At 47.4% G+C, this 25,427-nt stretch overlaps 1 protein-coding gene across 2 annotated transcripts in view; it reads left to right on the top strand.

Annotated features, from left to right (window-relative positions):
• Nucleotides 1-25,427, top strand: part of OSBPL10 (oxysterol binding protein like 10) — a 242,041-nt gene that overhangs the window by 114,855 nt on the left and 101,759 nt on the right. The window contains exon 4 of one of the 2 annotated variants that reach the window (XM_084754537.1): nt 9,973-10,164. The exons of the other annotated variant lie outside the window; for it this stretch is intronic. Within the exon in view, the coding sequence (XP_084610663.1) occupies nt 9,973-10,164 (192 nt within the window). The remainder of the gene's footprint in view (nt 1-9,972; nt 10,165-25,427) is intronic. 2 annotated transcript variants of the gene reach the window in all.

The following is a 25,427-nucleotide window of genomic DNA, read 5'->3' as shown; positions in this document are numbered from 1 at the left end:
ACCCCAGGATACTGTGTTAGCTAATGTTGTACCAGATTGTAGTCTAGGACTCTGTGTTTGTGTATAACTGATCTTGTGATACCTCCTGAGGAGGGGAGAGTGCATGTGCACGCATGCTCACATGGATGTGGTTCCTGAGGAGGACAAAAGAGGGAGTCAGATGCCATGGAGTTGCAATTACAGGCACTTATGAACTGCCCAACTTAGGTACTGGGGATTGGACCCAGGTGTTTTATGAACACACTATGCACTCTTAGCCACTGAGCATCTCTCGAGGCCCAAGCATTGATGTTTTCTGACTTGTTTCATAGGGCCAGGGCAGTGGTTAAAACTGAGACTGGGGGCTGGAGAGATGGCTCAGAGGTTAAGAGCACTGTCTATTCTTCCAAAGGTCCCGAGTTCAATTCCCAGCAACCACATGGTGGTTCACAACCATCTATAATGAGATCTAGTGCCCTCTTCTGGTGCTCAGGCATATATGCAGGCAGAACACTGTATACATAATAAATAAATAAATCTTTAAAAACAAAAACAAACAAATGAAAACTCTGAGACAGGAAGGGACCATCACAAGGTGTTACCATATCCATAGCCCTTGCGAGACGAAGTCCTGGACCCGTAGCTACACGGTAATTGCTGTGTAGGTAGACATGGTCCTTGCCTGGCTGCTGAGTCGTCATCCTTTAGAGGAGGCCCTAAGACAGGAAGCAGGATTTGTGGCCAGCATCTACAGAGTCAGGTGACTAGTGTGTCCTGTTTTTGTCTCTGACGTCTGTAAGCATGTGGTCCATTAAGCCTGGCTTCTATGCTTATGAGTAATTTCTTTAAAAACCAGTGTAAAAATGTAAAGTGTCTTAATCCTAACAGCAGATCGCTCTGGTTCTTGAGACTTAGGTGCTCTATGAGACATGGGACTGAAAAGTCCCCTTTCCCCACATGGCTAGCTCAGACACTAGGGGCGGAGGGTGGAAAGCCTGCAGCCACCTTATGGGCCTAGCTGAAGAGTAACTCACCTTTAGTGAGAAGTAAGCCCGGCCCCCCAGTCTCCTCCCAGCAGCAGCACCCCCAAGTTAGGATTTTTACTGCTTATATTGGGCATATCCTCATTAGCTGTGACTGTCAATGTGACATAGTCTAGAGTCACCTATGAAGGGTGTCTCTGTTGGGGGCCCTGTGACCATGAGGAGTCGTCTTGATTGGTAACTGTGGCTGGTACCATGAGTTTTTGAGGCGGCAAGCAGCATTGCTCCATGGCTCTGCTCCCAGCCCCTGCCCTGGCTTCCCTCAGTGACGGACTGTGACCCAGAAGTATAAGCTGACATAAAGCCTTTCTTCCCCAGGTTGCTATTTGTCAGATGTGTGGGGTCTTGGTTTTATTTTTTGAAGCATAACAACAGGTTGCAATTACAACAGGGTAGCTCAGGCAGAAATGTTTAGATCATACATAGTGTGTGTGCATGTGTGTTCACCATGGCTTTATTAATATTTGTATCTGATGGAGTGAGTCCCTTCCCCCTTTCTCTCCTTTTTCTACATTAACTTGTCTTTTCAAGAACATTGGTTCTTTTGTTCATAAAAATAAGCTCACTGACTTACTGAAGTAAAAGAAAAAAAAAAAAACCCCAGTAGGATTTTCACTAGACTAATCATGGAATGACCTGGGGGTCGGGGGAGGGGCTGGCATCGTCACACCACGGCTGCCCAGTTCATCACCTGGCATAGGTGATTCCACACTCTTGGTTCTTCACCGACTGACTTTCCCAGATGCAAATATCCTTCTGCCTAAAGGTCCTGGGTTACCATAGTTCTTGCTGCTGCGGTGGTTGACGCCCCACTCTGTACTGTGTTTTCGGCTTGGCTGCTCCAAGCACAGAGGATTGCTTTTCTAAATTCATCACCTGTCTGCCACATCGTGGGCTCATTGGTTTTTATAACGTTTAAAAATGTTTTTACAATTAAGCCTTGTAGCAAACAGTGGATCTCACCATGGCGTTTCCATGTGAGTTCACAGTACGTTGACTATATCAAATCCCTCCATCACCTTCTCTCCTCTGCTCTACCTTCTGCTGGCTTCCCTCCTCTGCTGTAATAACCCCACTTCACGTCCCCACCTTGCCCCTCCCTCTCGGTAGGTTCCACATATGAGAGAAACCCCGTAAGGTTTGTGCGAGTCAGACCCATCCCACTACACATGATAATCCATTTTCTTGCAAGTGACAGTATCGTTCGTTCTTTTTTTTAAATGGATGAATACTATTCTATTGTGTATCTGTCACATTTTCTTTGCCCCATGCAGCTGTTGGCAGGCATCTGGGCTGCTCTCACCACACGGCATATGTGAACAGTGCAACCGTAAGTGTGCATGCGCAAGTAGCCTTGTGGTGACCTGTGTGATTCCCTTGAACGCATAGCCCAGACTGGCAGAGCTGGCTCATATTTGAACTCCGTTTTTAGCCTCTTGAGCGCCTCCCTGCCCCCAGCACCTGATTTCACAGTAGCCACACTAACTTACATATCTCCCAAGAGAAGCCCAGCCTCCCTTCCTGAGCCCTTGCCAGTATCTGTGATGATTTCTTATTTTTATTATCAGTTTACCTACAGTCACCTCAGTGTCGCTCTGTGTGTCTGATTCATAGAACATGAACGTCCACGGTTAGTGGTACTTGGAAGCCTGACTTTACCACAAAGGATGGATTCTTTCTTCCCATGTCACTTAGCATCACACTCTTTCGTACGTTTTCTTCTCCAACTATCCTGTGAGGGAGGCAGGGTCGACTTTAGAAATAGAAGCACCCAGGCTCCTTTCCTGGGTTACTCATCTTGCAAGAGATGGAGCCTGGCTTTGCCCGAGCCGGCCATCACCTGGGGAAATGTGTTCCTTAATGCCTGCCTCGCCCTCTCACTGTGTTAAATGACTTTTCTAGAGAGTGTCACTGAGCAGCCTCTGGATATGGCCCAGTGCTGTGGATCTCAGCTTTCCCAGATGGGGCCATTGGTTGCTTTCTCACTGCTGTGACAAAGGCAACTTAAGGAAGGAAAGGTTTACTGTAGCTCATGGTTTGAGGGTCTAACTCATGGTTTGAGGGTCTGGCTCATAGTTTGAAGGTCTGGCTCGTGGTTTGAAGGTCTGGCTCATGGTTTGAGGGTCTGGCTCACAGTTAGAGGGTCTGGCTCACAGGCTGAAGGTCAGGCTCACGGTTTGAGGGTCTGGCTCATGGTTTTAGGGTATGCATAGTCCTTGGCAGTGGGGAGCAGGAAGCAGCTGGTCACCCACAGTCAGGAAGTAGAGAGAATGAACATTAGTGTTTAGCTCGCTTTCTCTTCTCACTCAGAGTCTCGAGCCTGGGGGATGGTGTCGCCAATGCCTGGGGCGGCTCTCCCTACCTTCATCTAGGAATGCCCTCACGGGCATGCTTGGAGGTCTGTCTTCTAGTGGGTTCTAGGTCCTGCCAATTTGACAGTCAATATTCCCACCCCCAGGAACGTCCAACAGCTGAGGCTTGGACCCTTTTTCTATTAATGTGATGCCAATTCCTTTCTCCTTCCCGGTGTATCTTCCCACTATGCCATTTTCGCTAGGGGGTATGTGAGGGAGAGGGAGAGCAACAGCTGGAGAGCATTCCTTCTGCAACTCTAGGTTAGGAGTCAGTCAGGAACATAGGAGAGACGCAGCTGTGCGAATGCTTGTACGTTGGAGGCCTAGGCAGCTCTAGCCATCAGCTCTTCCCTTCACCTGGGCCCACTATTTTTGATGCCATCACCTTCAGGCCGGCGCGTGTTTTACTGAGGGCAGGGATGCAGCAAACCTGCAGAACCTCTCGTGACAGGACCCAGGGGCGATTCTTCTAGGAGCCTTCACTCTTGACTCAGAATTTCCCAGATGGCTTGCTTTGGCATTTCTGGTTGCCCTAGTTGAAGTGTAAATATTTGCAACCAACCCCTGCCATGTTGTTCCCCCCAGACTGTTAATATTTGATTTTAAATTAGGAGCAGGGCAGGGATACATGTTTGTGGCATTTAGAATGAAGCCTTGTTCATTTACAGTGGCTGTAGTTTGCTAGCTCTCCTGCCACACACACTTTCCCCGCTTACCCATGAGATCTATCCTCTGAGAATCTTGCTTACGTGCCCCCTTAGAGAAAGCCCCAGTGTGAATACCACCATGAGGATCCCGCAGTTAGCAAAAGTAGAAGGTGCTTGTTTGGGGAGGTTTCCTTTTTCTGTCTGTGGAGTCAAGTGGCAGCCATGAACTAAGTAATAGCACAGGGATTAGCTGTCTGCAGGGGAAGGGCTTGACCTCCGGGGTAAGCTAGGTATGGTGACACCGTCGTGGGAAAGGCGCTGAGAACCGGGTAGCTGTCTTCCTTTCTGATATTTTTTTTTTCCAAGTAAAATGATTAGGGTAGAAGGTAATGTTCCTGTAGCTCATTTTGATCAAGGTTGAATTTTGAGGCAGGACCTCATGTAGCGTGGACTGGCTTGGACTCGTGTGTGTGTGTGTGTGTGTGTGTGTGTGTGTGTTGTTATTTCAAAGGTTGTTAGGCTTAGAATTATCACAGTGGCATTATCTATTGCTTTCACAATCAATAAAGACACAGACACCTGGCATATTTTAGAATAGCCCTATTTCACCTGGGGCATGGCAGATGTCACCCTCTAAAGTACCTTCCCCTATCTCCCAGCCTCCGTCCCATGCCATCTGCTTGTAATAATTTCTGTCTGAGCTACCTCCTGCCCATAATCCCAAAATACTTGCTGGTTGTTGATCCTCTGGGCCACCTCTTCCCGTGTTGAATTTCAGAGTTCCTCCTCTTAGCCCCTGGGGCTTTTTCCTATCCCTTGGTGATTGTCTTCCTTCTCCTCCGGTTCCTGTCTCTGGTTCCCAAGATCCTCTCTGTCCCACACATCCGTGAGCTTTCGCTCCGCCCCTTCCTCCTGCCCTGCCCAGGTGTAGGCCTTCTTATTCAGCCAGTCAGGGAGGCAAGGTTACATAGCAATACTTGGGGTACATTAAAAGGCACAAAGCAGATGTCGGGGAGCAACATAGTTAACAATCAAACACAGAGTGCCAGACAATGCTGTTGCAGGTGTGTAAATGCATGCTTAAGTATCTGTGTACCTTGTGTGTGCTTGGTGCCGATAGATACCGGAAGAGGTTATTGGATCCCATGGAGCTGAAGTTACAACCCTGAGCCACCCTATGGTCACGGGGGAACTGAACCCAGGTCCTCTGCGGGAGCAGCAAGTGCTCTTAACCACTGAGCCACCATCTCTTCTGGTCTTGAATTCTTGAGGTTCCCAAGTGATGAACTCTTTGATTTTTTTTTTTTTCTGTGTCTTCATTTCTACTCAAAATTTGGCAAAATAGGGGTTGGGGAGACGGCTCAGGTTGTAGAGTGCTTGCCTAGCAGGTGTGAAGCTCTGACCAAGCCTAGGACAACATAACCTGGTGTGGTGGCTTATGCCTATGACCTCAGCACTTAAGTGGTGAAAGATCAGAAATTCAAGGTAATATTTAGCTACATAATGTGTTTGAGGCCAGCCTGGGCTACATGAGACCCGGTCTCAAAAAAAAAAAAAAAAAGGGTATCTATGTATGTATCTAATTTACATATATGTGTATATTTTATAGTTTTGATATCTACTCACTGACCATGTAAACACTAAATTATATTTTGGTTTTCAACACCACTGTGAAAGTTAGTGGCTGCTATGATTTTGTACTAAGCAACAACTTCTCCTCCTCCTCCTCCTCCTCCTCTGAGGGAGAGTTTCTTTGTGTAGCCTTGGCTGTCCTAGACTCACTTTGTAGACCAGGCTGGCCTCAAACTCACAGAGAGCCACCTGCCTCTGCCTCCCTGTGTGCTGGGATTATAGGTGTGAGTCACCACTTCTGGCTACTAAGCAACTTCTTAACATTAAAAAAAAAAATCAATACTCCCTTCACTGATCAACTTTTAAATCATCTGAAGAAATGAGCCTGTGCTGCGGGGCTCCAGCTTGTTGGGTCTGTACTAAGTGTTTTCTGCCTCGTCTTCACGGTGGCTTTTAAGGGTCAATATTATCATTCCTTTTTTAAAGATCAGGAAATTGATGCTTAATGAAAACGCTTAAGTAACTCACCCAAGGTCGCATGGCTGGAGAAATAAACCTTGTCTGCCTGGCTTCAGAGCCCAGGGGACTCAGCTGTTTGTCGGTCTAGAGTGGCCCTCCCAGCCAGTGTCTTTCTCAGACTCTTAATACTTCAGCAGAGTTACCGTTGTCACAGGGTTAGGAACTTGCCTCTTTCCTCTCCAAACTCCAGATGAAAAGATGGGGTGGGAAGATGACGTTTCCTAGTCTCCATTTTTACCGGTTGCTTGCACATAAGGCCATTTTAAAGCCACACACAGGCTCACATTTCTGTGTATTTCCTGATTATGTGCATATCAGACCCCCGAGAGCCTTTCCAAACCCCTTTGGCATTTTAGAGGAACCCCAAATTCTGGTTTCTACCTCGCACCCCACTTCTTTATTTACAAAGTGCCTGGTCCCCAGGTCTGAGGTCCAGGCCAGGGGGACCCCTCGGTCAGGATCCTCCTGTGTTCTGTTTCCTTGCTTCCTGTTGTCCCCAGCAAATTCAAGCTTCAGGTTTCCCAGCTTAGGACGTTGCTGTTGTTGTTATTGTTGTGTGTACCTCTGTGTGTGTGTGCACCTGTGTGTGTGCACCTGTGTGTGTGTGCATCTGTGTGTGTATGCACCTATGTGTGCACCTGTGTGTGTGCACCTGTCTGTGTGTGCATCTGTGTATGTATGCACCTATGTGTGCACCTGTGTGTCTGTGTGCATCTGTGTGTGTATGCACCTGTGTGTGCACCTGTGTGTGTGCACCTGTGTGTATGTGTGTGTGCGTGCATCTATGTGTATGCACCTGTGTGTTCACCTTCGTTTGTGTATACCTGTATGTGTGCCATGGACAGGGTAGTACGTGAGGCCGTACTACGTGCTTCACCCCTCTGACCTAATCCCTTCAGACAGGGTCTCCCACTGAGCCTAGAGCTTGCTCTTTTTGGGGTAGTCTGGCTGGCTAGCAAGCCCGAACCGTTCTCCCAGCTCTGAAGAGCTGGGCCGCAGGCACACACCACTACACCCAGCTTTCAAGTGTGTGCTAGGGAGCCGGACTTTGGTTTTCATGCCTGCATAGCCAGCTTTCTTACCTACTTAGCTATCGCCTCAGCCTCAGGACACCTTTCTGTGGTAAGACCAGCTTGTCTTCACTTCTTTTCCAGCTGTGTTCTCAAATTAGCATCTTGTTACATACTTGGGTTTGTTGGTTTGTTTGTTTGAGACACTGTCTCGTGTAGTCTAGGCTGGACTTGAACTTTCTATGTAGGTGAGGATGGCCTTGAACTTCTCATCTTCTTGTTTGTACTGTCTAAGTGCTGGCATTACAGGTGTGTACCACCACACCTGATTTATGTGGCACTGGAGATCAAAGCCAGGGTTCTGTGCAGGCTATAGGCAAGTGCTCTGCCAACTAAGCCACTTTCCCAGCCTCCCCCATAACTGCCTTAATTGAGAAGTGTGTATGTGTGATTGTTGCTATCTATGTGTCTTTTTCATTAGGATTTATCTTTATGCATGTGTATGTACATAAGCTTGTATGAGCATATGCCACATGTGTGCAGATGCTCACAGAGGCCAGAATAGGGTGTTGGATCCCCCCAGAGCTGGAGTTACTGGCAGTTTTAAGTGGGTGCTGGGACCTGAACCTGCCGTCCTCTGGAAGAGCAGCAAGGGGTGTTAGCTACTAATGCATCCCTCCAGCCTCTGTCTGCCTGTGTGTCTTCTAACACCAGCAGCCTGTGTGTCTCTTGCACACAGTAGGCATTCAGTAAGTATTTATTTGATAATTCTACCATGGGACCTGGCCTGTCACCTACCTGCTTTCTCTCAGGCTAAATGGTGCACAGGTGGCAGCGAGGATGTAAATGTCACTGGGAATTAAACATTTGTGAACAGGCAATTCCTCCCCATGGTTCAAAGTGAGATGAAAAAGGCTGTGTCATAAGAAGCCCCTTTCTTTCACGCATGGCGCTCATCAAACAAGCCTCCGCTTGATCAGAGTGGGTGGGTGTATCTTTCGGTTTCCCCCCCCCCCCTTGGTTTTAAAAGGAATGTTTTTCAATAATAGTGAAAATGCTTCCTTAATTTTCACACAAACTTGGCATGCCACTCAGTGCTGCTTCCATCTTGCCTCTTATAATTAATTTTTCTCAAGGTCAATGGTGAGAGGTCTTCGTCAGTGTCCTCTTATAGCTCAGTAGTGTTTCATTACGTAAGCTGCCCCTCTCACCCTGGCAGACGTGGAGGCTGTTAGCAGCAGTTATTGATGGGGACACGTGGCATCCCACCTGTGTGCAGGTCTGCTGGGAGGATTCCTGGATTGCAGCAACTCAGAGAGGATGCTGGGAGCAAATCTGCCAGGCATGATCCTCGGGGAGGCCAGTCTCCTTTACCCCCACACACACTCAGGCCCTGCTGACAACTGTGTGCTCAAACATTTGAATGTTTGCCAATATGACGGATGCAACACGCTGCTTAAATTTAGTTTGGGGTTTACCTTTTTTTGTTGGTGAGTGTGGTGGGACAAATTTTTTGGGTACAGTTTAAGGGTCATTTATTTTTTTGTTTTGTGAACTTGCTTGCTTTGTATCTGGGCTCATTTAATGAAAATTTACAGCTTTACTTCCCCCCCCCCCCCCCCCCCGCTAGTTTTTTGTTTGTGAGGTTTTTTGTTGTTTTGTTGTTGTTTTAAATTTATTTTATTGCATATGAGTGCTTTATCTGCCGAAGAGGGCATCAGGTCACATTATAGATAGTTGTGAGCCACCATGTTGTTGCTGGGAATTGAACTCAGGACCTCTGGAAAAGAGGGCAGTGCTCTAAACCACTGAGCCATCTCTCCAGCCCCCACCCCCTAGTTTTTTTCACTTGACTTCATAGGTGGCAATTGTGGTTGCTCTGTTCCCTTGAAGTTTTCACTTTTTAGGTAGCCAGATTTACCAAGGCATTTTTTTTCCCCCATAGCGTTTGGATTTCAAAGTGTTAGGCCTTGCCTATACATCTTCTGTACTGGGCATTTCCCCTCTTTCTTCTTCCTTCTAAACCTCTTTGCTCTGTTTGGAGTCTTTGCTCTGACAGATGAATCCAGGTTTGTTTTGTGATGGCTGCAAATTCATTAACATCAGTAACCCGGGCTTCTGTAGGGCACTTGGCTAACACATGGCGTGGAGAATGTAGCGCAATCATTCGTATAGCGAACATTTAGCACTTACAGTCAGTACTTGGTGTCTGCCAGGCTTTGGGAACTAAAGACCAGTGAGAGAGGCTCTCTGAGCTAAGTGCCAGACAGTGAGCATAGTAAGCCGACAGTCTGAGAGAGCCAGGGAGGCGCTGCCGGGCCAGACAACGTTAAAAGCTCAGTGTGAAGGTTCCGTGGTGGTGTTTCACCCTGGGGCATGGGGAAGTTTCAGGGAGAGGAAGTGGTGAGTGTAGAGGCAGAGACCCTGATCCCTGGCACTGGGGAGATGGCCCTTCATGGCCATAGTGAAGGGCAGGAGACATTAGATCTAAGGAGGACAATTCAGGGGCCATATCATTCATTTATTTTTGTTGTGACAGGTTTTCACTGTGTAGCCCTGGCCATCCTGGAACTCACTATGTAGACCAGGCTGGCCTTGAACTCACAGAGACCCTCCTGCCTCTGCCTCCTGGGCACTGGGATTAAAAATGTGGGCTAAAATACCCCTTGGCTTTATCTTTCTTAAGTGGGTCCCTGTGGGTTTCGGACACAGTGCCGTGAGACCTGCCCGATGCCTGCATCCTTTTAAACAGATCAGGGGGAAAATCCAAAAGCTCACACACATGTGAGGGCAATAGTCTCGTTCTTTGGGCCACTTGCTGAGTTTTGATGCCTGTTGCTTGTTCTAGACTACGCCAGGCTCCCGCAGCCGAAGCCTCACTTTGCTCCCCCATGGAACACCCAGTTCTGCGTCTCCCTGTAGCCAGAGACACCTCAGTGCGGGCGCCCCCGGTGTTGTCTCAGTCACACATCACAAGTCGCCTGCAGCTGCCCGAAGAGCCAAGAGTCAGTATTCCGGCCAACTCCACGAAGTCAGAGAGGTAGGCCTTGCTCTGCCTAGGTTACATGCCCACCCGCTGGGGGTCGGGGGCATGGCCATGGCCTGATGACTCTTCTTTCCTGTACAGAGGGGAAGTAATCTCCCAGCCACCTGCTTGCAGCTGTTTTTCTGTCATGAGAAGACAATTATGGTTGTTGCAGGTTTGGAGGTTAGGCAAATCTATCCTTGCTCAGAAAGCAAAGGCCGCAAGCCTGTGGTAAAGTCTCCTGCTCAGAGCTAAGATGAGGGACGCATGCGGGGAGTACCAAAGCATCACGGGAAGGATTGAGTCTCAGGAGCCATGGTCCTGATGCTGACTTAGCTGTCCTTAGAAAGCTCCTGCCTCCCTCTTCACCTCACTGGCTCTACGGTTGTTGGAAGGGAATAAACAATAAAGTTGCCATTGCCGGCCTTGTGGGACTCATGGGGTTCGCCTGGAAGCCATGTGATGAAACGGACGCCAGAGTTTGCTGGGTTTTGTTTTTGAGACAAGGCTTCATGCCATCCGGGCTAGCCTCAACTTATTAGCTGAGGATGACCTTGAAATTCTGGTCTAATCTCCTTGTCTCTGCTGTGAAATGTTGGGATTGTAGGTATATGGGGCCATGCTTAGTTTTATGCAGTGCTGGGGATCGAACTCGAAGCTTCCTGTTTGCTAGTCGGGCACTTGACTGACTGACCTGCCATCTCAGCACCAAGGCAGTGTTTTATCCTTCTTGTGAGATGCCTCCCCCAGCACCACCACCCCAGGAAGCCACGGGATCCTTAGTGTTCACGGCACCCTTTCCAGCAGCCCCCAGGGCAGCTGACTGAGTTAAAGTGAGTGGAGTAGGCACTGGTTGCCCGACTTGTGCTAAAGCTCAGCTTTGCAGCTTACTTCCATCCAGGCCAGCTTGCTTGTCCCCTCGATGTGGCTGCTGAGCCCTTGCTTTGTCTCGTGGAAGGATGACCCCCTGCAGGCAGACATTCGACGCATGTATATAGTGCTTTACTTTGTAACCGTCGGAAGCTAGGCAGTGTTCTGATCTCAGACTGCCTCAGTCTGATTCTGGTCAAAATCTTCTGTGTCGGGATATTTATAACAAAGACTTTTTTCTTATTAAAAAAAAGTTTTATGTGCATATATCCCCATATTGCTCAAAAACGTAAAGTACAGAGTTGGAATTCTATTTTAAAAATATTTTAGAACCAGGTGAGGTGGTACATGCCTGTAATCCCAGCACTCTGGGAGGCAGAGGCAGGCAGATCGCTGTGAGTTTGACAGCAGCCTGGTCTATAAAGTAAGTCCAAGACAGCCAGGGCTATACAGAGAAACCCTGTCTCAAAAAAAACGAATACACACACACACACACACACACACACACACACACACACACACACACACACACACTTGAGATGTATTTATGTGTGTGGGAGTTTTGCTTACCTGTATGTATGTGCACCATGTGTGTGCAGTGCCTAAGGAGGCCAGAAAAGGGCATCAGATCACCTGAACTGGAATGATAGACTATCATGAGCTGCCATGTGGGTGGTGGGAATTGTACTTGGTCAGCCACAGGAGCAACAAATGCTCTTAACCATGGAGGGATCTTTCCAGCCCCTAGAATTTCATTTTAATTTTCAGAGAGTGCTCACTCTCTTGATATGTAGGCAAAAGAAGCTTTTAGCTTAATTGTATTGTTACGTTGATATAATGGATAGTGCGTTTATTTATTCATTATTTTTATAGATCCTTTTCAACATACTGTCACAGAAAAAAATGGAAACCTACAAATTTATACCAAATAGAACAGTATGCTGCTCCAAGGTTCTGTGCCACAAGCTAGAACAGCTTTAGCAGTTTGGATTTTAAGGGTTTTTTAAATTGACATTTTCATCTAATCTGTTTGTATTTCTCTTCAGCTTTAGAGTGAGTGAGTATGTGTGTGTGTGTGTGTGTGTGTGTGTGTGTGTGTGTGTGTGTGTGATTAAAATACTACAACCAAAACAAATTATGGAAGATTTTATTTTGGTGTAGGGTTTCATAGAGCTAGAATCCATAATGGACTGAAAGTCAAGGCATGGGTTGGCAGGACCTGGAAGGTAGCTGACCACTTTTTATATATGTGTGAGTGTGTGTGTGGGGGGGCCGAGGGAGGAGTGAAGAGAAGAGAAGAAAGAGAAGAAGGAGAAGACACTGGTGACGCAGCCCTTTAATCCTAGCACTCGAGAGACAGAAGCAGATGGATCTCTGAGTTTGGGGCCAACCTGGTCTACGAAGCAAGTTTTAGAACAGGGCGACACAGAGAAACTCTCTCTTGAAAAACCGAAGAGAAAGACAGAGAAAGGGGGCGGGGAGGGAGAAGAGAGGAGGAGGGGTAGAGAAAGGGGGAGAGGCGGGGTTATAAGCCCTCAAAGCATCCTCAGTGATGTACTTCCTCTAGCACTAGATCTAAAGGTTTCATACCCCCTCAACCTGGTACCACCAACGGTGACCAAACGTTTAAACTCATGAACCTCTAAGAGACATTTCTCATTCAACACCCCGCAGGGCATGACACTGTTGCCTTATTTTCATGTAGACTGCATTGCAAAGCATTTTACAAGTCCTTTGAGACTATAACCTTCAAGTGGGGGTGGGACATGACACATGCCTGCAGTCCTAGCACTTGGGAGGTCCAAGCATGCAGATAGTGAATTCCTGTCCATCTTCAGGAACATAGTGAGGGCTTGTATCCAAAAGAAGTAAAGGACATGAATAAATAAGTAATGAATAAGTAGAGCACCATTTAAATTTCAGGTGAAATATTCCCATAGCCATTCCTGTTTGGTTTTTACAGCCTGGGTGGCAGTACATGTCTTAGGTCATTGCTTTTGCACATGATGACCTTGTTTCGCCAGAAATTTAATTCAGAAAATACTTTAACTGTGTGTGTGTGTGTGTGTGTGTGTGTGTGTGCATGCGCGCGTGCGTGCACTTGTGCTTTGATGCAATGCCAGAAGAGGGCATTTACTCTGAATCGCAAATTATAGGGCTTGTGCTAGGATGCCAAATCCAGGTCATCTGGAAGAGCAGAGGACCTGAGCCACTCTTAACCCCTAAGCCAGCTCTTCCCACCCCCAAAATTAATTTTAAGTGCGATGGAGCTTATGGTTGTAGGGCCAGCCTTCAGGAGGATGAGCTGGGAAGACCGCCATGAGCTCCTGGTGGAGGGACATAATGAGTACCAGCCAAACCAGGGCCCCATCGTGAGGCCCTGCCTCAGAATGCAAACCCAACACCACCAACAGACTGTTGAAGTATAAATGCTAATTATGGCAGCTGAGGAAGCCTGAGGGCGTGGAGGACAGTTTGAAAGCCTCAGTTCCTGGCAGCCGAGGTCACCATTTCTCCTGACTGGAGAGGAGGCCTTTCTATAGCATCTGCTGTTTCTCCATGCCATCAGATCCACCTTGAAAACTATCGAGGCACATCTCACTCACTAATTCTCAACTATAAAGGCCTTTGCTTTTTAAATTACACCGAGTTTATCTCGGATGTAGCTAGGAGAAAATGGAATAGCATTTTAACCCAGCTGTATAGGGAAGATAAACTTCTGACCACTGAAGCAATGGGGGAAAAATGGTCATACACAAGACAGATATGCCCAAATACCAGAGGAATAAGAGAAAAATAACCCAGCCAAAGGCAATGGAATAAATATTAAATGGAATGTCACAGTGATGGTGAAAATAATGGGGTAGTTTAAAAGATTAAGTGGTTATAATCTAAAGTTTATACTTTAGAATTGAAATACCAGAGGTCACAGCCCAGCGTCCCCATAGGATATTGCTAGGAGAGATGGGGGGGGGAGGAGGGGAGGAGATTCAAGATATGATGTTGCCATAAGGGACAGATGTGTTTTCAGCAGCAGTTTGAGAAATGAAAAGATGACTTTCCTGAGGAAGTGCTTACTTTTCTTGTTGGTGGTGTGAACCTGCGAGAACAGGGCCTAAAAATAAGGGGACTAAAGTCTCATGCAGTCGCCAACTTTATTCAGAGCATCAGGCAGTTTGTCCTCTGAGGGTTAGAAGTGTCACACGAGTAAGGCATTCAGCCGCATGTGGCAAAAGCATGTTTCCCCACAGAAGCACGGATAACAACAGCTGGAGTAAACGCCCTCTTACCTGCACACTGGAGCAGCTCGAAAGCAGACTCCAAGAACAATTTTGTGTTTTGAAGCAATTGAGATCTCAAGACTTGTCTTGTTTTCTTGGCATTCTCTCACAAGCACTCAGAATCCCTCGTGCACAACTCCGTTCTCAGACTGCGTTCCGGCCAGGAAGCTTTCAGAACCACCGTGGGTTGGGACGGTGGGTTTTGCGGCATATCAGGTCAAGCAGTGGGGGGGGGGGGGGGGGATGTGTTTAAAAAGGGCACAGGAGATAGCTCAGTTAGTGAGGTGCTTGCGAGGGCAACCCGAGTTTGATTTCCAGAACCCAGGTGCGATGACGTGCTTTTGTCTTGCTTCTGGGGGACAGAAACAAGGGAACCCTGGTGGCGCAGGGTGGCGGGGAGGGGGGGTACTGGCCAGCCAGTCTATCGCCAGGGAGCTGCAGATTCAGCGAGAGACCTGGTGCCAGAAACAAAGGTAGTGAGGCAATTGAGGGACACATCTGGATGCCAACCTCTGTCCTCCAGGTGTACCCACATGTGTGAGTGCCCTCCCCCAGCTATAAAACCGTGTTTTTCAGTGGCGCTATAACTCTCCTTTCCAGTGGGACCTCTGTGTGAAATATTTCCATGGAGTTGGGGCCTAGAAAAGCAAAGTCCATTAGGATAAGACCTATTCTTAATTTAAGGCCATGTATTACGTTAGAATGATGCACACAGATAAATGTAAAATGCATGAGAAAACATGCTAATGCACAGACAATAATATATTTAAGATACTGAATTACCATACAGCAGTCTAAGATCAAAGCCTTGCTGGTTTTACTACATGGACACAAACGTGTGGACTAGGTGAGAAAAGTCAGTGTACAGAGTTTTATGTGTCTGTTGTACCCTGTGGCTGTCTTACTGACCTGCACATGTTGCTTAAAATGGTTCCTAGAATTCTGGACTAGACTTACAATCTAAAGTCTAAAAACGGAATTTTGGCAATCCCAATAGCTCTGCCTTTTGATCTGACTCCTGTTTTCTGGCCTCACACACATGCTATAGCATCCATCTACATGTAATAAGAAATAAGAAGACAGAATAAAACAAGGTAAACTATTTTATGAATAATGTAAATACTGATAATATGGACATCTATAAAATATAACACACACACACACACACACACACACACACACACATTTTTGGGTTGTCAGTGACTTTGCCTTGCTATGTAGCTATAGCTTGTTAACCACTCCCTAAGTCAACAAGGCTGGCCATGAGCTCACAGCAATCCTCCTGCCTCTTTCTCCCTAGTGATAGGATTACAGCTGTGTACCATCACATTCCAGTTTTCTGTTTTTCTGTCGAAGGCTGAGTCTTATTTCTGGTGTGTTTTGGGCACAGTGCGGTAACTGGGCCTGCTGGCTTACCAGATTTGCCCGCGATGCCTCCTTGTAGCTGGTAGAACTCTCTGACAATGGAAAGTGGAGGCCCCAAGGGGTTGCCCAGGTAACCAGATCAGCTCTGAGAGGAGAACCTTGGTGATGGTGCTAGGATTATCAGGTGTTCCTTGGGTCTTGTCTGACTGGCTGCATTGGTGAGTAGTATTTAGTCATGTGAATGTGTGACTAGGGGAGAAGGGACATTGGTGTGGACCTCTGCTTGTTACCTGGAGGTCTGATAAGTAGACTCTTAACGTAGCTCTGAAACTACTCTAATGCCAGTCCTTGGTTATGTAAGCTTGCGATCACAGGAACATGCGATATTCACTGTCTTTTTAAAAAGATTTATTTATTTAATGTGTATATGTTTTGCTTATACATATGTAATCTCTGTGTGTATGTGTGTGTGTGTGTGTGTGTGTGTGTGTGTGAGAGAGAGAGAGAGAGAGAGAGAGAGAGAGAGAGAGAGAGAGAGAGAGAGTGTACACTACCTGCCCATGGTCTTGGTTGTCCTGGAACTGGATTTACAGATGATTATGAGACACCATGTGCTGGGCATTGAGCTTGAGTCCTCTGCAAGAGCAACCAGTGCTCTTAACCACTGAGCCACCTCTCCAGCCCCATCATTGTCATGTTTGAAAATCGAGGTTGAAAGAGTGTAGAGATGGCTGGGCAGTTGAATATTGCTATACAATTGTGAAGCCCGGAGTTCGGATCACAGCACCCACGTAACAAGTTAGGCTTGTCTGTAACTCTAACTCTGAGGGCACAGAGGCAGGAGGATCCCTGGGACTTGCTGACTTACAGCTCAGCCAAGAAAAATATGAATCCCAAACTCAGGGAGAGACCCTGCCTTGAAGGAAAAGAGTTGGGTGCAATAGACGAGGACACCTGGCGCCCTCTTCTGGCTGCCAGTTAAACACACAGTTCAGAATACAGTCACAGACCGACAAACACGTATGTAAAAAATTTCCCCATATTTTGGCTGTCATGCATCTAGTTCATTATAACAGGTTTAAACATGTATATATATATATATATATATATATATATATATATATATGTGCATTACAATTGAAGCTTAGATGAGACAAGTTCAGTGTAATTTTGATGAAATTCTGGTTTGCTGGATGATTTCTGAAAAAAAAAAACAAACAAACTTCAGCCCTAATATGTTCACGTTAGCAGTGGCATGTGAACCAAGCAAGCCAGGCGGCCCCAGGGGGAGGAAGCCGGTAGTCTAACCCACAGACCACCTGTTTTTAGTTGTGTTGTTTGAGGCTGAGGAAAACACTGGAGTTTACTGGGGAGATTTTGGATCCCATAACTTTGAGGAAGGTCATATTGGCTGTTAAGCAGGCAGTGTGAAGAATCTACGTGCATTTGGTAAGTAGCTTCCCTCAATGAGTGGTCAGCAGCTAGGACTGAGCCTTTTGAAACACTGATTTTTATTTTAATTTATGCATTTTGTGTGTTTGCATGGATGTATGCCACATACGTGTGTGTGTGTGTGTGTGTGTGTGTGTATCCAAGGATTCCCCAGAGCAGTTGTTACAGACAGTTGTGAGCCACCATGTGGGTGCTGGGAACCGAACTTAGGTCCTCTGGAAGAGCAGCCAGCATTCTTAAATCATGAGTCATCTTCTCAAGTACTCTTAAACTTTTAAGTTGTATTTTGCTTCCACATCTACACCCTCGGGCAGACAGCTGTTGATTCCTGGGCAGATAAAGTGCACTGGGGCTTCGTAATTTAACATATTACGCAATAAACCTTTTTACGGGAACACTATATGGGAGAAGCATGTTGGCGTGGCTCTGGTTCCGTGAGCATATGTGTTTCTTTGTGTAACGGCCATGTCGTGTTTACTCTTAGAGGGAAGTCCCTTAATTAAGTTGCCATCATTACAGATGGCTGTTTTCTAGGCTCGTCTTCTTTCAGGATGATTTGAGTCGATCCTGGGTGACATGGACACAGTAAATGTCTGGTGAGAAGCCCTGATTCACGGGCAGCCTTTGCTGCAGAGGCAGCCGCTGGAAACCATCACACTAACACATTTTATGAGGCGATTCATCTTAAGGTAGTGATCTGTGCCGACAGCAGGGACTTCAGACCATCCTGTCACCAGGGAAACCACAATTAGTTACAGAATGTATGTCTTCCCTCTGTGAGCAGAGTGACTTGCTTCAATCACGCTCTGAGTTAAAACTGTGCACTTTGGGGGTTAAAGGAAGGGAAGAAACTGTAGCAAGGTTTTTGTAATTTTGTTTATTCTATCTTAGCTTTTCAGATGGGGCCTCATATAGTTCAGGCTGGCCCAAAGCTTGACAGTGTTAGCTGAGGGATGGTCTTGAACTTTTGATCTCCTGATTCCATCTTCTGAGTGCTGGGAATACGGGCATGTGCCATTATGCCCGGTTTACGTGGTGCTAGAGGTGAAACCCGGGCCTTTGTGCATTGATACGCAAGTGCCCTGCCAGCTCCACCCCCCACCCTGTAACATGTATTTTGGGTAGTGACTTGCCGTCTTGAAATTATAGGCCAGTGCGACGGCTCAGTGGGTGACCACACTTGCCAGCAAGCCTGATGGCTGAGTTCAATCCCTAGAATTCACTCACACGGTAGAAAAAGAGATCCGACGCCTGCAAGTTGTCCTCCGACTTTCACAGGTGTTCTGTGGCATGCCTCCTCCGCCTGAAATAAATTAAAAAAAAAAATTACAAGGACTTTCAGCGTAAAATGGATGATGAGAAACTCTCCCGATGAGGTGTGAATGAGGAGAATCCGGAAAAGGCAGGCTAGACTATTCCAAGGAGAGAGCGGAAAGGTGTCAGACATCGTGGGGGAAGTGACAGCGTGGCTGAAAAGTCAGAGAAACAGAAAGAAGACTTCTAAAACCCAGCAAGTTTCATGTGACACCCCTGAGGGGGACAGGACAGGACGGGAAGCCACTTCTGAAAGGTAATTAAGCCAGGTGGCCCCAGAGAGAAAAGGCATGGGCATCCTGCCCACAGGAGGAGCTGCAGTTCTTGTAAGCTTTGGGCCCATTGTGATCTGGGAGAGGACTCCTCTGGTGTGGGTGGGTTAGCGGAGAGAGGAGGCCCGTTTTTGGTCACACTGTGTCTAGGTGGCCTGTGCTGGTGTCCCCTCCTGAGAGTGCACCTGTTGTTTAAACTGAGCTGCTGGTGGGTGATAATAAGGAAGAAGGAGCCGTGAGGGAGGCCGCCGTGGACTCCAGGAGAGCCAGATGCTGACAAGATCGAAAGCTCGGGGGACAGGAAGCTCATTTCAGGCACTGTTACCTGGAGAGGTAGCCTTGTCCTTGGCTTGGTGACACACCTGTAATCCCAGCACCCAGAAGACAGAAACAGGAGGCTGCCGAGTTTGAGGCCTGCTCACAGTACACAGTGAGACCCTGTCCACCAAATAAAATAAGTCAACAAGGGGAGAAAAGTGCAGGGACTGTTATAGTTTGAAAATAAAATGCCCCCCATGGGCTCGTGGTTTTGAATTCTTGTCTCCCCCCTCCCCCTGCCCCACTAATGAATGGTACTGTTTCAAGGTTGTGGAACCTCTAGGACTCTGGTTCTCAACATGTGGGTCATGACCTTTTGAAGGTCAAAAGAACCTTTCACCGGGGTCAGCTAAGACCATCAGAAAGCACAGAAATTTACATTATGATTCATAACAGTAGCCAACTTAGTTATGAAGTAGCAACAAAAATAACAACATAAGGAACTGTTTTAAAAGGTTGTAGCATTAGGAAGGTTGAGAACCACCGTTTTTGGGAGGTGGAGCCTCATTGGAGGAAGTGGACGCTGTGCTCTTACAGCCTGGCCCCACTTCCTGTTTGCTCTCTGCTTACCTGAGGATGCTGTGGCAGCCGAGCTCCTGTTCCTGTTGCCGTGCCTCCCCACCTCAATGGCCTGTGAGCCAAAAGGAACTTTCCTTCCTTAAATTGATTCTTCTCAGGTATTTTGTCGGAGCCGTGAGAAAAGTCACTAATAGGTAGACTTGAGTCACACCTACAGACTACCTCATATTAACATCTAGAGTCATTTTTTAAAGTTTTATTTGTTTATTGTTATATATACAGTGCTCTGTTTTATGTATATGTATTATATATACATACTCTGCCTGCATGTACATCTGCAGGCCAGAAGAGGGCATCAGATTACATTATAGATGGTTGTGAGCCACCATGTGGGTTGCTGGGAATTGAACTCAGGACCCCTGGAAGAGCAGTCAGTGCTCTTAACTTCTGAGCCATCTCTCCAGTCCTATGGTCATGTTTGATGAGGTAGAAGAGAAACACACTTGTGTGAATAGGTAATCATGGCCCAAGGGACTTGATCCCATAGCCTAGGTGGTAGCCACACCCCAGGTGCCACACGCTGAATGGGACACTGGGAAGGCAACAGCTCCTAGGACCTTGGCTGTCTGAGCGCCACAGAGGTATTAGTTGAGACTCTCGGCTTATGATCCCTCACTCCCACATGACTCCTGGTGCGCGTCATCTTCCCAGGAGGACTTGATGGATTCCCTCCCATGAGCTGGCCACCTGAGCATGGTATGTGATAGGAATGGGGCAACCCCAGGTCCAGCCTTTGGGGGAGTCACATCAGGTCTTTTCTGATCTCAGGGAGAAGTGTCCAGCAGTTTCCCCCCTTGATGAAGGAGGGTGAGGTGGCTGGTTTAGGGTGCGGCAGAGTGGGTCCCAGTGGTGTCAGTTGCTGTCTTGGGATGGAGGGATCCTCGTGCTACCCCTGAGTGGGCAGGCAGGATGGATGGTCCATGAACATCATGATGACAGGCAGGCATGATACTGGGGCAGTGGCTAAGAGCTTATATCTTGATCCGCAAGCATGCAGCAAAGAATACTAACTGGGGATGGTATGGGCTTTTTGGAACCTAAAGGCCATTCCCAGGGACAGACCTCCTCCAGCATGGCCACGCCTCCTAATCCTTCCCAAACAATTCCACCAACTGAAGAGTCTGTGAGGGCCGTTCTCATCCAAACCACTGCAGAATCCAAATCCTAAGCTGGTGGGATCCTAGAGGTGGCAAAGGAATGTTGGTTGCTAGAGCGGTTTTTTTTTTTCCAGAATATTACAGTTTGGGGTGGGGTGGGGTGTCGAGTTGAGTGATTTGATTTGAGGAACTGGTTTCCATGGTTATGAAGGCCGTTGAGAACAAAACAGCTGAGCTGGAGGCTGGAGCCCTGGGGAGGAGGCTTGAAAGTATGTGTTGGAAAACTGCCTGCCTTCCTCGGAGGTGGTCAGTCTTGTTCCATTTCTACCTTGAGTGGATTGATGAGTCCCACTCATCGCATGAAGGGCCACCTGCTCTTTTCATATGAAACAATTTATATTTTAACTTTCTCCAGCACACACACACCCTCACAGGAAATTCCACAATGATGTTGTCTATGTTGTTAATTGTCAGTGAATCTAGAATCACTTGGATGTGAGTCTCTGGCCATACCCCTGGGGCATTATCTTGACTGTGTTAGTTGACCTCCCCACTGTGGGTGGCGCTAGTGACCCCTGGCTGGGATCCTGGACTGTAGAGGATGTAGGAGAGCTGAGCGGCCGTATGCATGAACTCCTCTCTGCCTCTTGACTATGAATGTGACGGGACCTGCAGCCCTGACTTCCCACCACGGAGGAGTGCACCTTGAACTGGGGGACAGGACAAACCTTTCCTCCTTTAATTTGACATGGTCAGGGTATCTTATCACAACAGGCAGAGAAAACAAGACGGTGACTACCTATCTGGGCACAGAGTGAGCTGTTAAACAAAAGAAACCATTCCCTGAGTTGGCACACTTCAGTCAACCAGAGCTGTAGCTAGAAGCAGAGCTACAGAAGCCAGAAAGCAAGCTTAGCTCCTTCAGGCACTTTCCCGGTGCTGTGACTCTGACGGATCAGGCCTTTGTTCCTCTGCCGATGTGCAGGCCTTCATCTTGGTGTCGGTTGTGCTAAGGTCTGGGGATCCATTTTACCCTGAAGCTCTCTGGACCTGCTTCTGGAAAGCTGGAGACGCCTGACAGTTACTGACCAATCATAGGTGGCCATGCACCCTCACTCAGGCTGGTCTCCAGAATAGGGTGGAATGAAACTTCCCTTCTAGGAGCTGGGCATTCCTAGGGCCCTCTTTAAACCAATGCGACACCTACATGGCGCTACACCATAGTTAAGGGAAAGAGGAACTTGCTGCAGATGAGCCTACTGTGTGGGTCAGCTGTTTCTAAGTGACCAGGACCTGTAGTACAATTGTGACCCCAGCGTGGGCCGGATAAATTGGATCTGTGCCTTTCACGCTGCGCCCCCTTGTGGTTGGGGCATGGCTGTGTGTCTGCCCACCTTGCCTCTGCTCAGGAAAGCTTCAGGGCTTTCACACCTTTGCCGTAGTAGGTTCAATGAGTTTCATTCCTCGCTGCTTCATAGGAAGCTAAGTGCCGGGTTATTTTCTGTTAAAGTCTGTGATATAGAAGGCTGATTTGCTATTTTCACACAAGTGCTCTGAGGCCTTGAGACTATAAAACGGGCTGCGCGCCAACACATGGGCCCTGACAGAAGCTGGCCAGGCGTGTGAGCCCCTCTCTCCCTGGCTGCGTTTTAGCTTTGTGTTCCGGGAGATCTGGGAGAGCGTTCTCTAGTGTTGTAACATATGCCACTGATGCTTTTTCATTTAAACCCCATTTTTCTCGCTTTGCGTCTGCAGAGTGGAATATTGGCAGTTCCCTTCTCCCACCTCCCGTTAGATGCCCGGCATCATGAGGTTTCAGCAGGTTAAATGCAATTGTTGCCCTAACTAGCTACCTGTCTGCTAACTGGCCAGAACCTGGGGCCAGTCTTTGTGGCTCGCAGCTGTGTTTCTCTAGTCCACTCTCTTTAAGGGGCAGCATCCTTTGTTTCCGCTTTTATGGTAGAGTTGAGTATCCTAAGCTGGCCTGAAGGGCTGTTGCCGGTAGGAAAGCCCTGTGAACTCAGGCTCAGAAGATGAGGGCTCAGTCAGTAAAGTGGTTTACAGGCAAGCAGGAGGACATGAGTTCAATTCCTGGAACCCACATTATTAAGAAAAGAAAGAAAGAGAGAAAGAAAGAAAGAAAGAGAGAAAGAAAGAAAGAAAGAAAGAAAGAAAGAAAGAAAGAAAAAAGCAAGCTAGGTGGTATAGCCCAGAAAAAGGAGATGGAATGGGGCAGATCACTGGGGCTCTTAGACCAGCCAGAGAGGCCTAATTGGAGAGCTCCTGGCTAGTAAGAGACGCTGTCTCAAAATAAAGTGGGTGGCACAGCCAAGGTTGTCTCAAAGCCTTTATATGCACATACACACATGTACCTGCCTAACTCTGATGGGTGTGTGCATATGTGTACACACACACACACACACACACACACACACACACACACACACACTGACCAAAGCCCTTTCTCTACTCCAGGATGTTTGGGGCTTCTGGGCCAGGTACAACTGGCACTGGCTTTCCCATAGTCTCAGGCCTCCCACAGCGATCATGAGGTGACTTCAGATTTCTTCTGTGGCTGCTCAGGATTCCAAGAAGTGTTCCCGGGTGAACAAAAGCAGCATCTTAGAGTCTGCAGTGATTTCTCAGCTTGGAGCACACAAAGCAGTGTGGCCTTGTTCCTTGTCTCTCCCTGCTGGCCTTCCCTTTCAGGCACATCTGCCCAAGGTTCAGACTGCAGGTGGCCAGGACAGCTGTGGATGGATATTTACCACACACAAAATCAGACTTAAATGTCGTTGGACTTGTGTGTGTGTGCCACCTGAGCATGTGTATGTGTGAGTGTGTGTATGTATGTATGTATGTGTGTGTGTGTGTGTGTATGTATGTATGTATGTATGTATGTGGCTATGTTTCTGTGTGTGTCTATGAGCATGTGTGTGAGTATGTGACTGTATGTATGTGTATGTCTGTGGTTGTGTGAATGTGTGTGTTTTGTGTGAGAGTGTGCACATGTGCATGGAGGCCAGAGGTCAATATTGGGTGTCTTCCTCTATTACTCTGTACTTTACTTCCCCCCCCCGCCCCCCCCGGGACAGGGCTTCTCTGTGTAGCCTTGGCTGTCCTGGACTCATTCTGTAGACCAGGCTGGCTTTGAACTCAGAGTGATCTGCCTGCCTCTGCCTCCCTGAGTGCTGGGATGTACTTTGCTTTTTGGCACATGAGCTCTCACTTTCCCTGGAGTTCACTGATTTGCCTGTGCTGAGCTTCAGGCATCTGCCTGTCTCCGCCTTCCCAGAGCAGGATAACAGATGTGAGCTGCCACATCTGACTTTTTAAGAGGATACTGAGGTTCTCAAGCTTGTGTGTCAGGCATTTCACTGACTGAACTATCTCATATATGTATTTGGTAACTGTGATTATGTGGTTCTCATGCGTGAACTTTATAGATGGCAAGATCATCTCAAATGTTAAAAGCATGTTAGGGCCAGAATATACATACAACACTGGTCAGACACATTATTTACATGTAATTTCCAAGTTGTAGTTGGTGTTAGTCATTGACTCACATGGAATACTTTATTACATGTGCCATTGTATGAAGAGCAAAACAGACATTGCCTGCGCGGCAGATAAGTGAATAACTTGTGCAGCCTGTGATGCTGGTGGGCCTGTGTGAGGGGTTGGGTCTGTCTTCTGAGCCCATGGGTTACTGTGTGATGCTTGGGAAAGCCATTTGGCCCTTGTCCCCACCTATGAGATGAAGGCGGGAGGCCTGATGGCCAGCTCAAAGATGCATTGCCATTTAACTAAGAACACAATGTTACCATGAGGAGGACAGACTGGTTTCATTTGAGAACCGTTCTTCCCTGTAGCTACTTATATTAAAATTTTATTTCATTATTGTTCGTGTGTGTGGGCACTTTGCCCGTATGTTTGTCCTCTGCATACTGTGCACATGCCTGGTGCCTGCAGAGCTCCTAGGGGGAGAATCAGATCCCTTAGAACTGGAGTTACAGATGGTTGTGAGCAACTGTGTGGGTGGAATCGAGCTCAGGTTCTCGGAAAGAGCAGTTTGGTGGCCTTAACCACTGAGCCATCTCTCCAGCCCTTCGCTTTCATTTCTGTTGTGCTATCTAGTGCAGTAACATAGCCTTTTAGTATTTGTTTAATGTGTGGTGTGAGTTCGGGTGTGCTTGCGCCACAGTACTTGAGTCGGGGTCAGAGGACGACTTTCAGGAGTCAGTTCTCTTCTTCTGTATTGTTTCAGCCATGTCGCATACCCCAGGCTGGCCAGTGAGCTTCTAAGTGATTCTCCTGTCTCGCTTTCCTGTCTCACTATGGGGGCGCTGGGTTTACAGAGTCTGCAAAGATGCACTCTCATGTTTTCAGTTTCTTCTTTCTCCTCTTCTTCCTCTTCCTCTTCTCCCACCCCCTTCCTCTTCCTCTTTCTGCACCTTCCCCCTCGTTCTCCTTCCTTCTCTTCCTCTTCCTCCTTGTCAGGCTGGAATCAACCTCATGCCCTTATGCAGACTACGCAAGCACCACCACTGAACTGCATGCCCAGCGCTTGTATTTTTTTTTTAAATTTATTGTTTGCTGTGATTCTAATATAAAACAGGGAGTGTGATTTATACTGGCTGATTTGTAGGGATAAAGGCTGAGTCAGACAAGTAAGCAAAAAAATACCTTCTTGGTATTTTGGAAGAAAAATAGAAGTTGCCTCATTTCTG

This window comes from Acomys minous, assembly GCF_964271855.1.
Source record: "Acomys minous genome assembly, chromosome: 13".
NCBI lineage: Eukaryota > Metazoa > Chordata > Mammalia > Rodentia > Muridae > Acomys > Acomys minous.
Note: the sequence above shows the minus strand (reverse complement) of the source record. Positions and strands in the feature narration are given on the sequence as shown.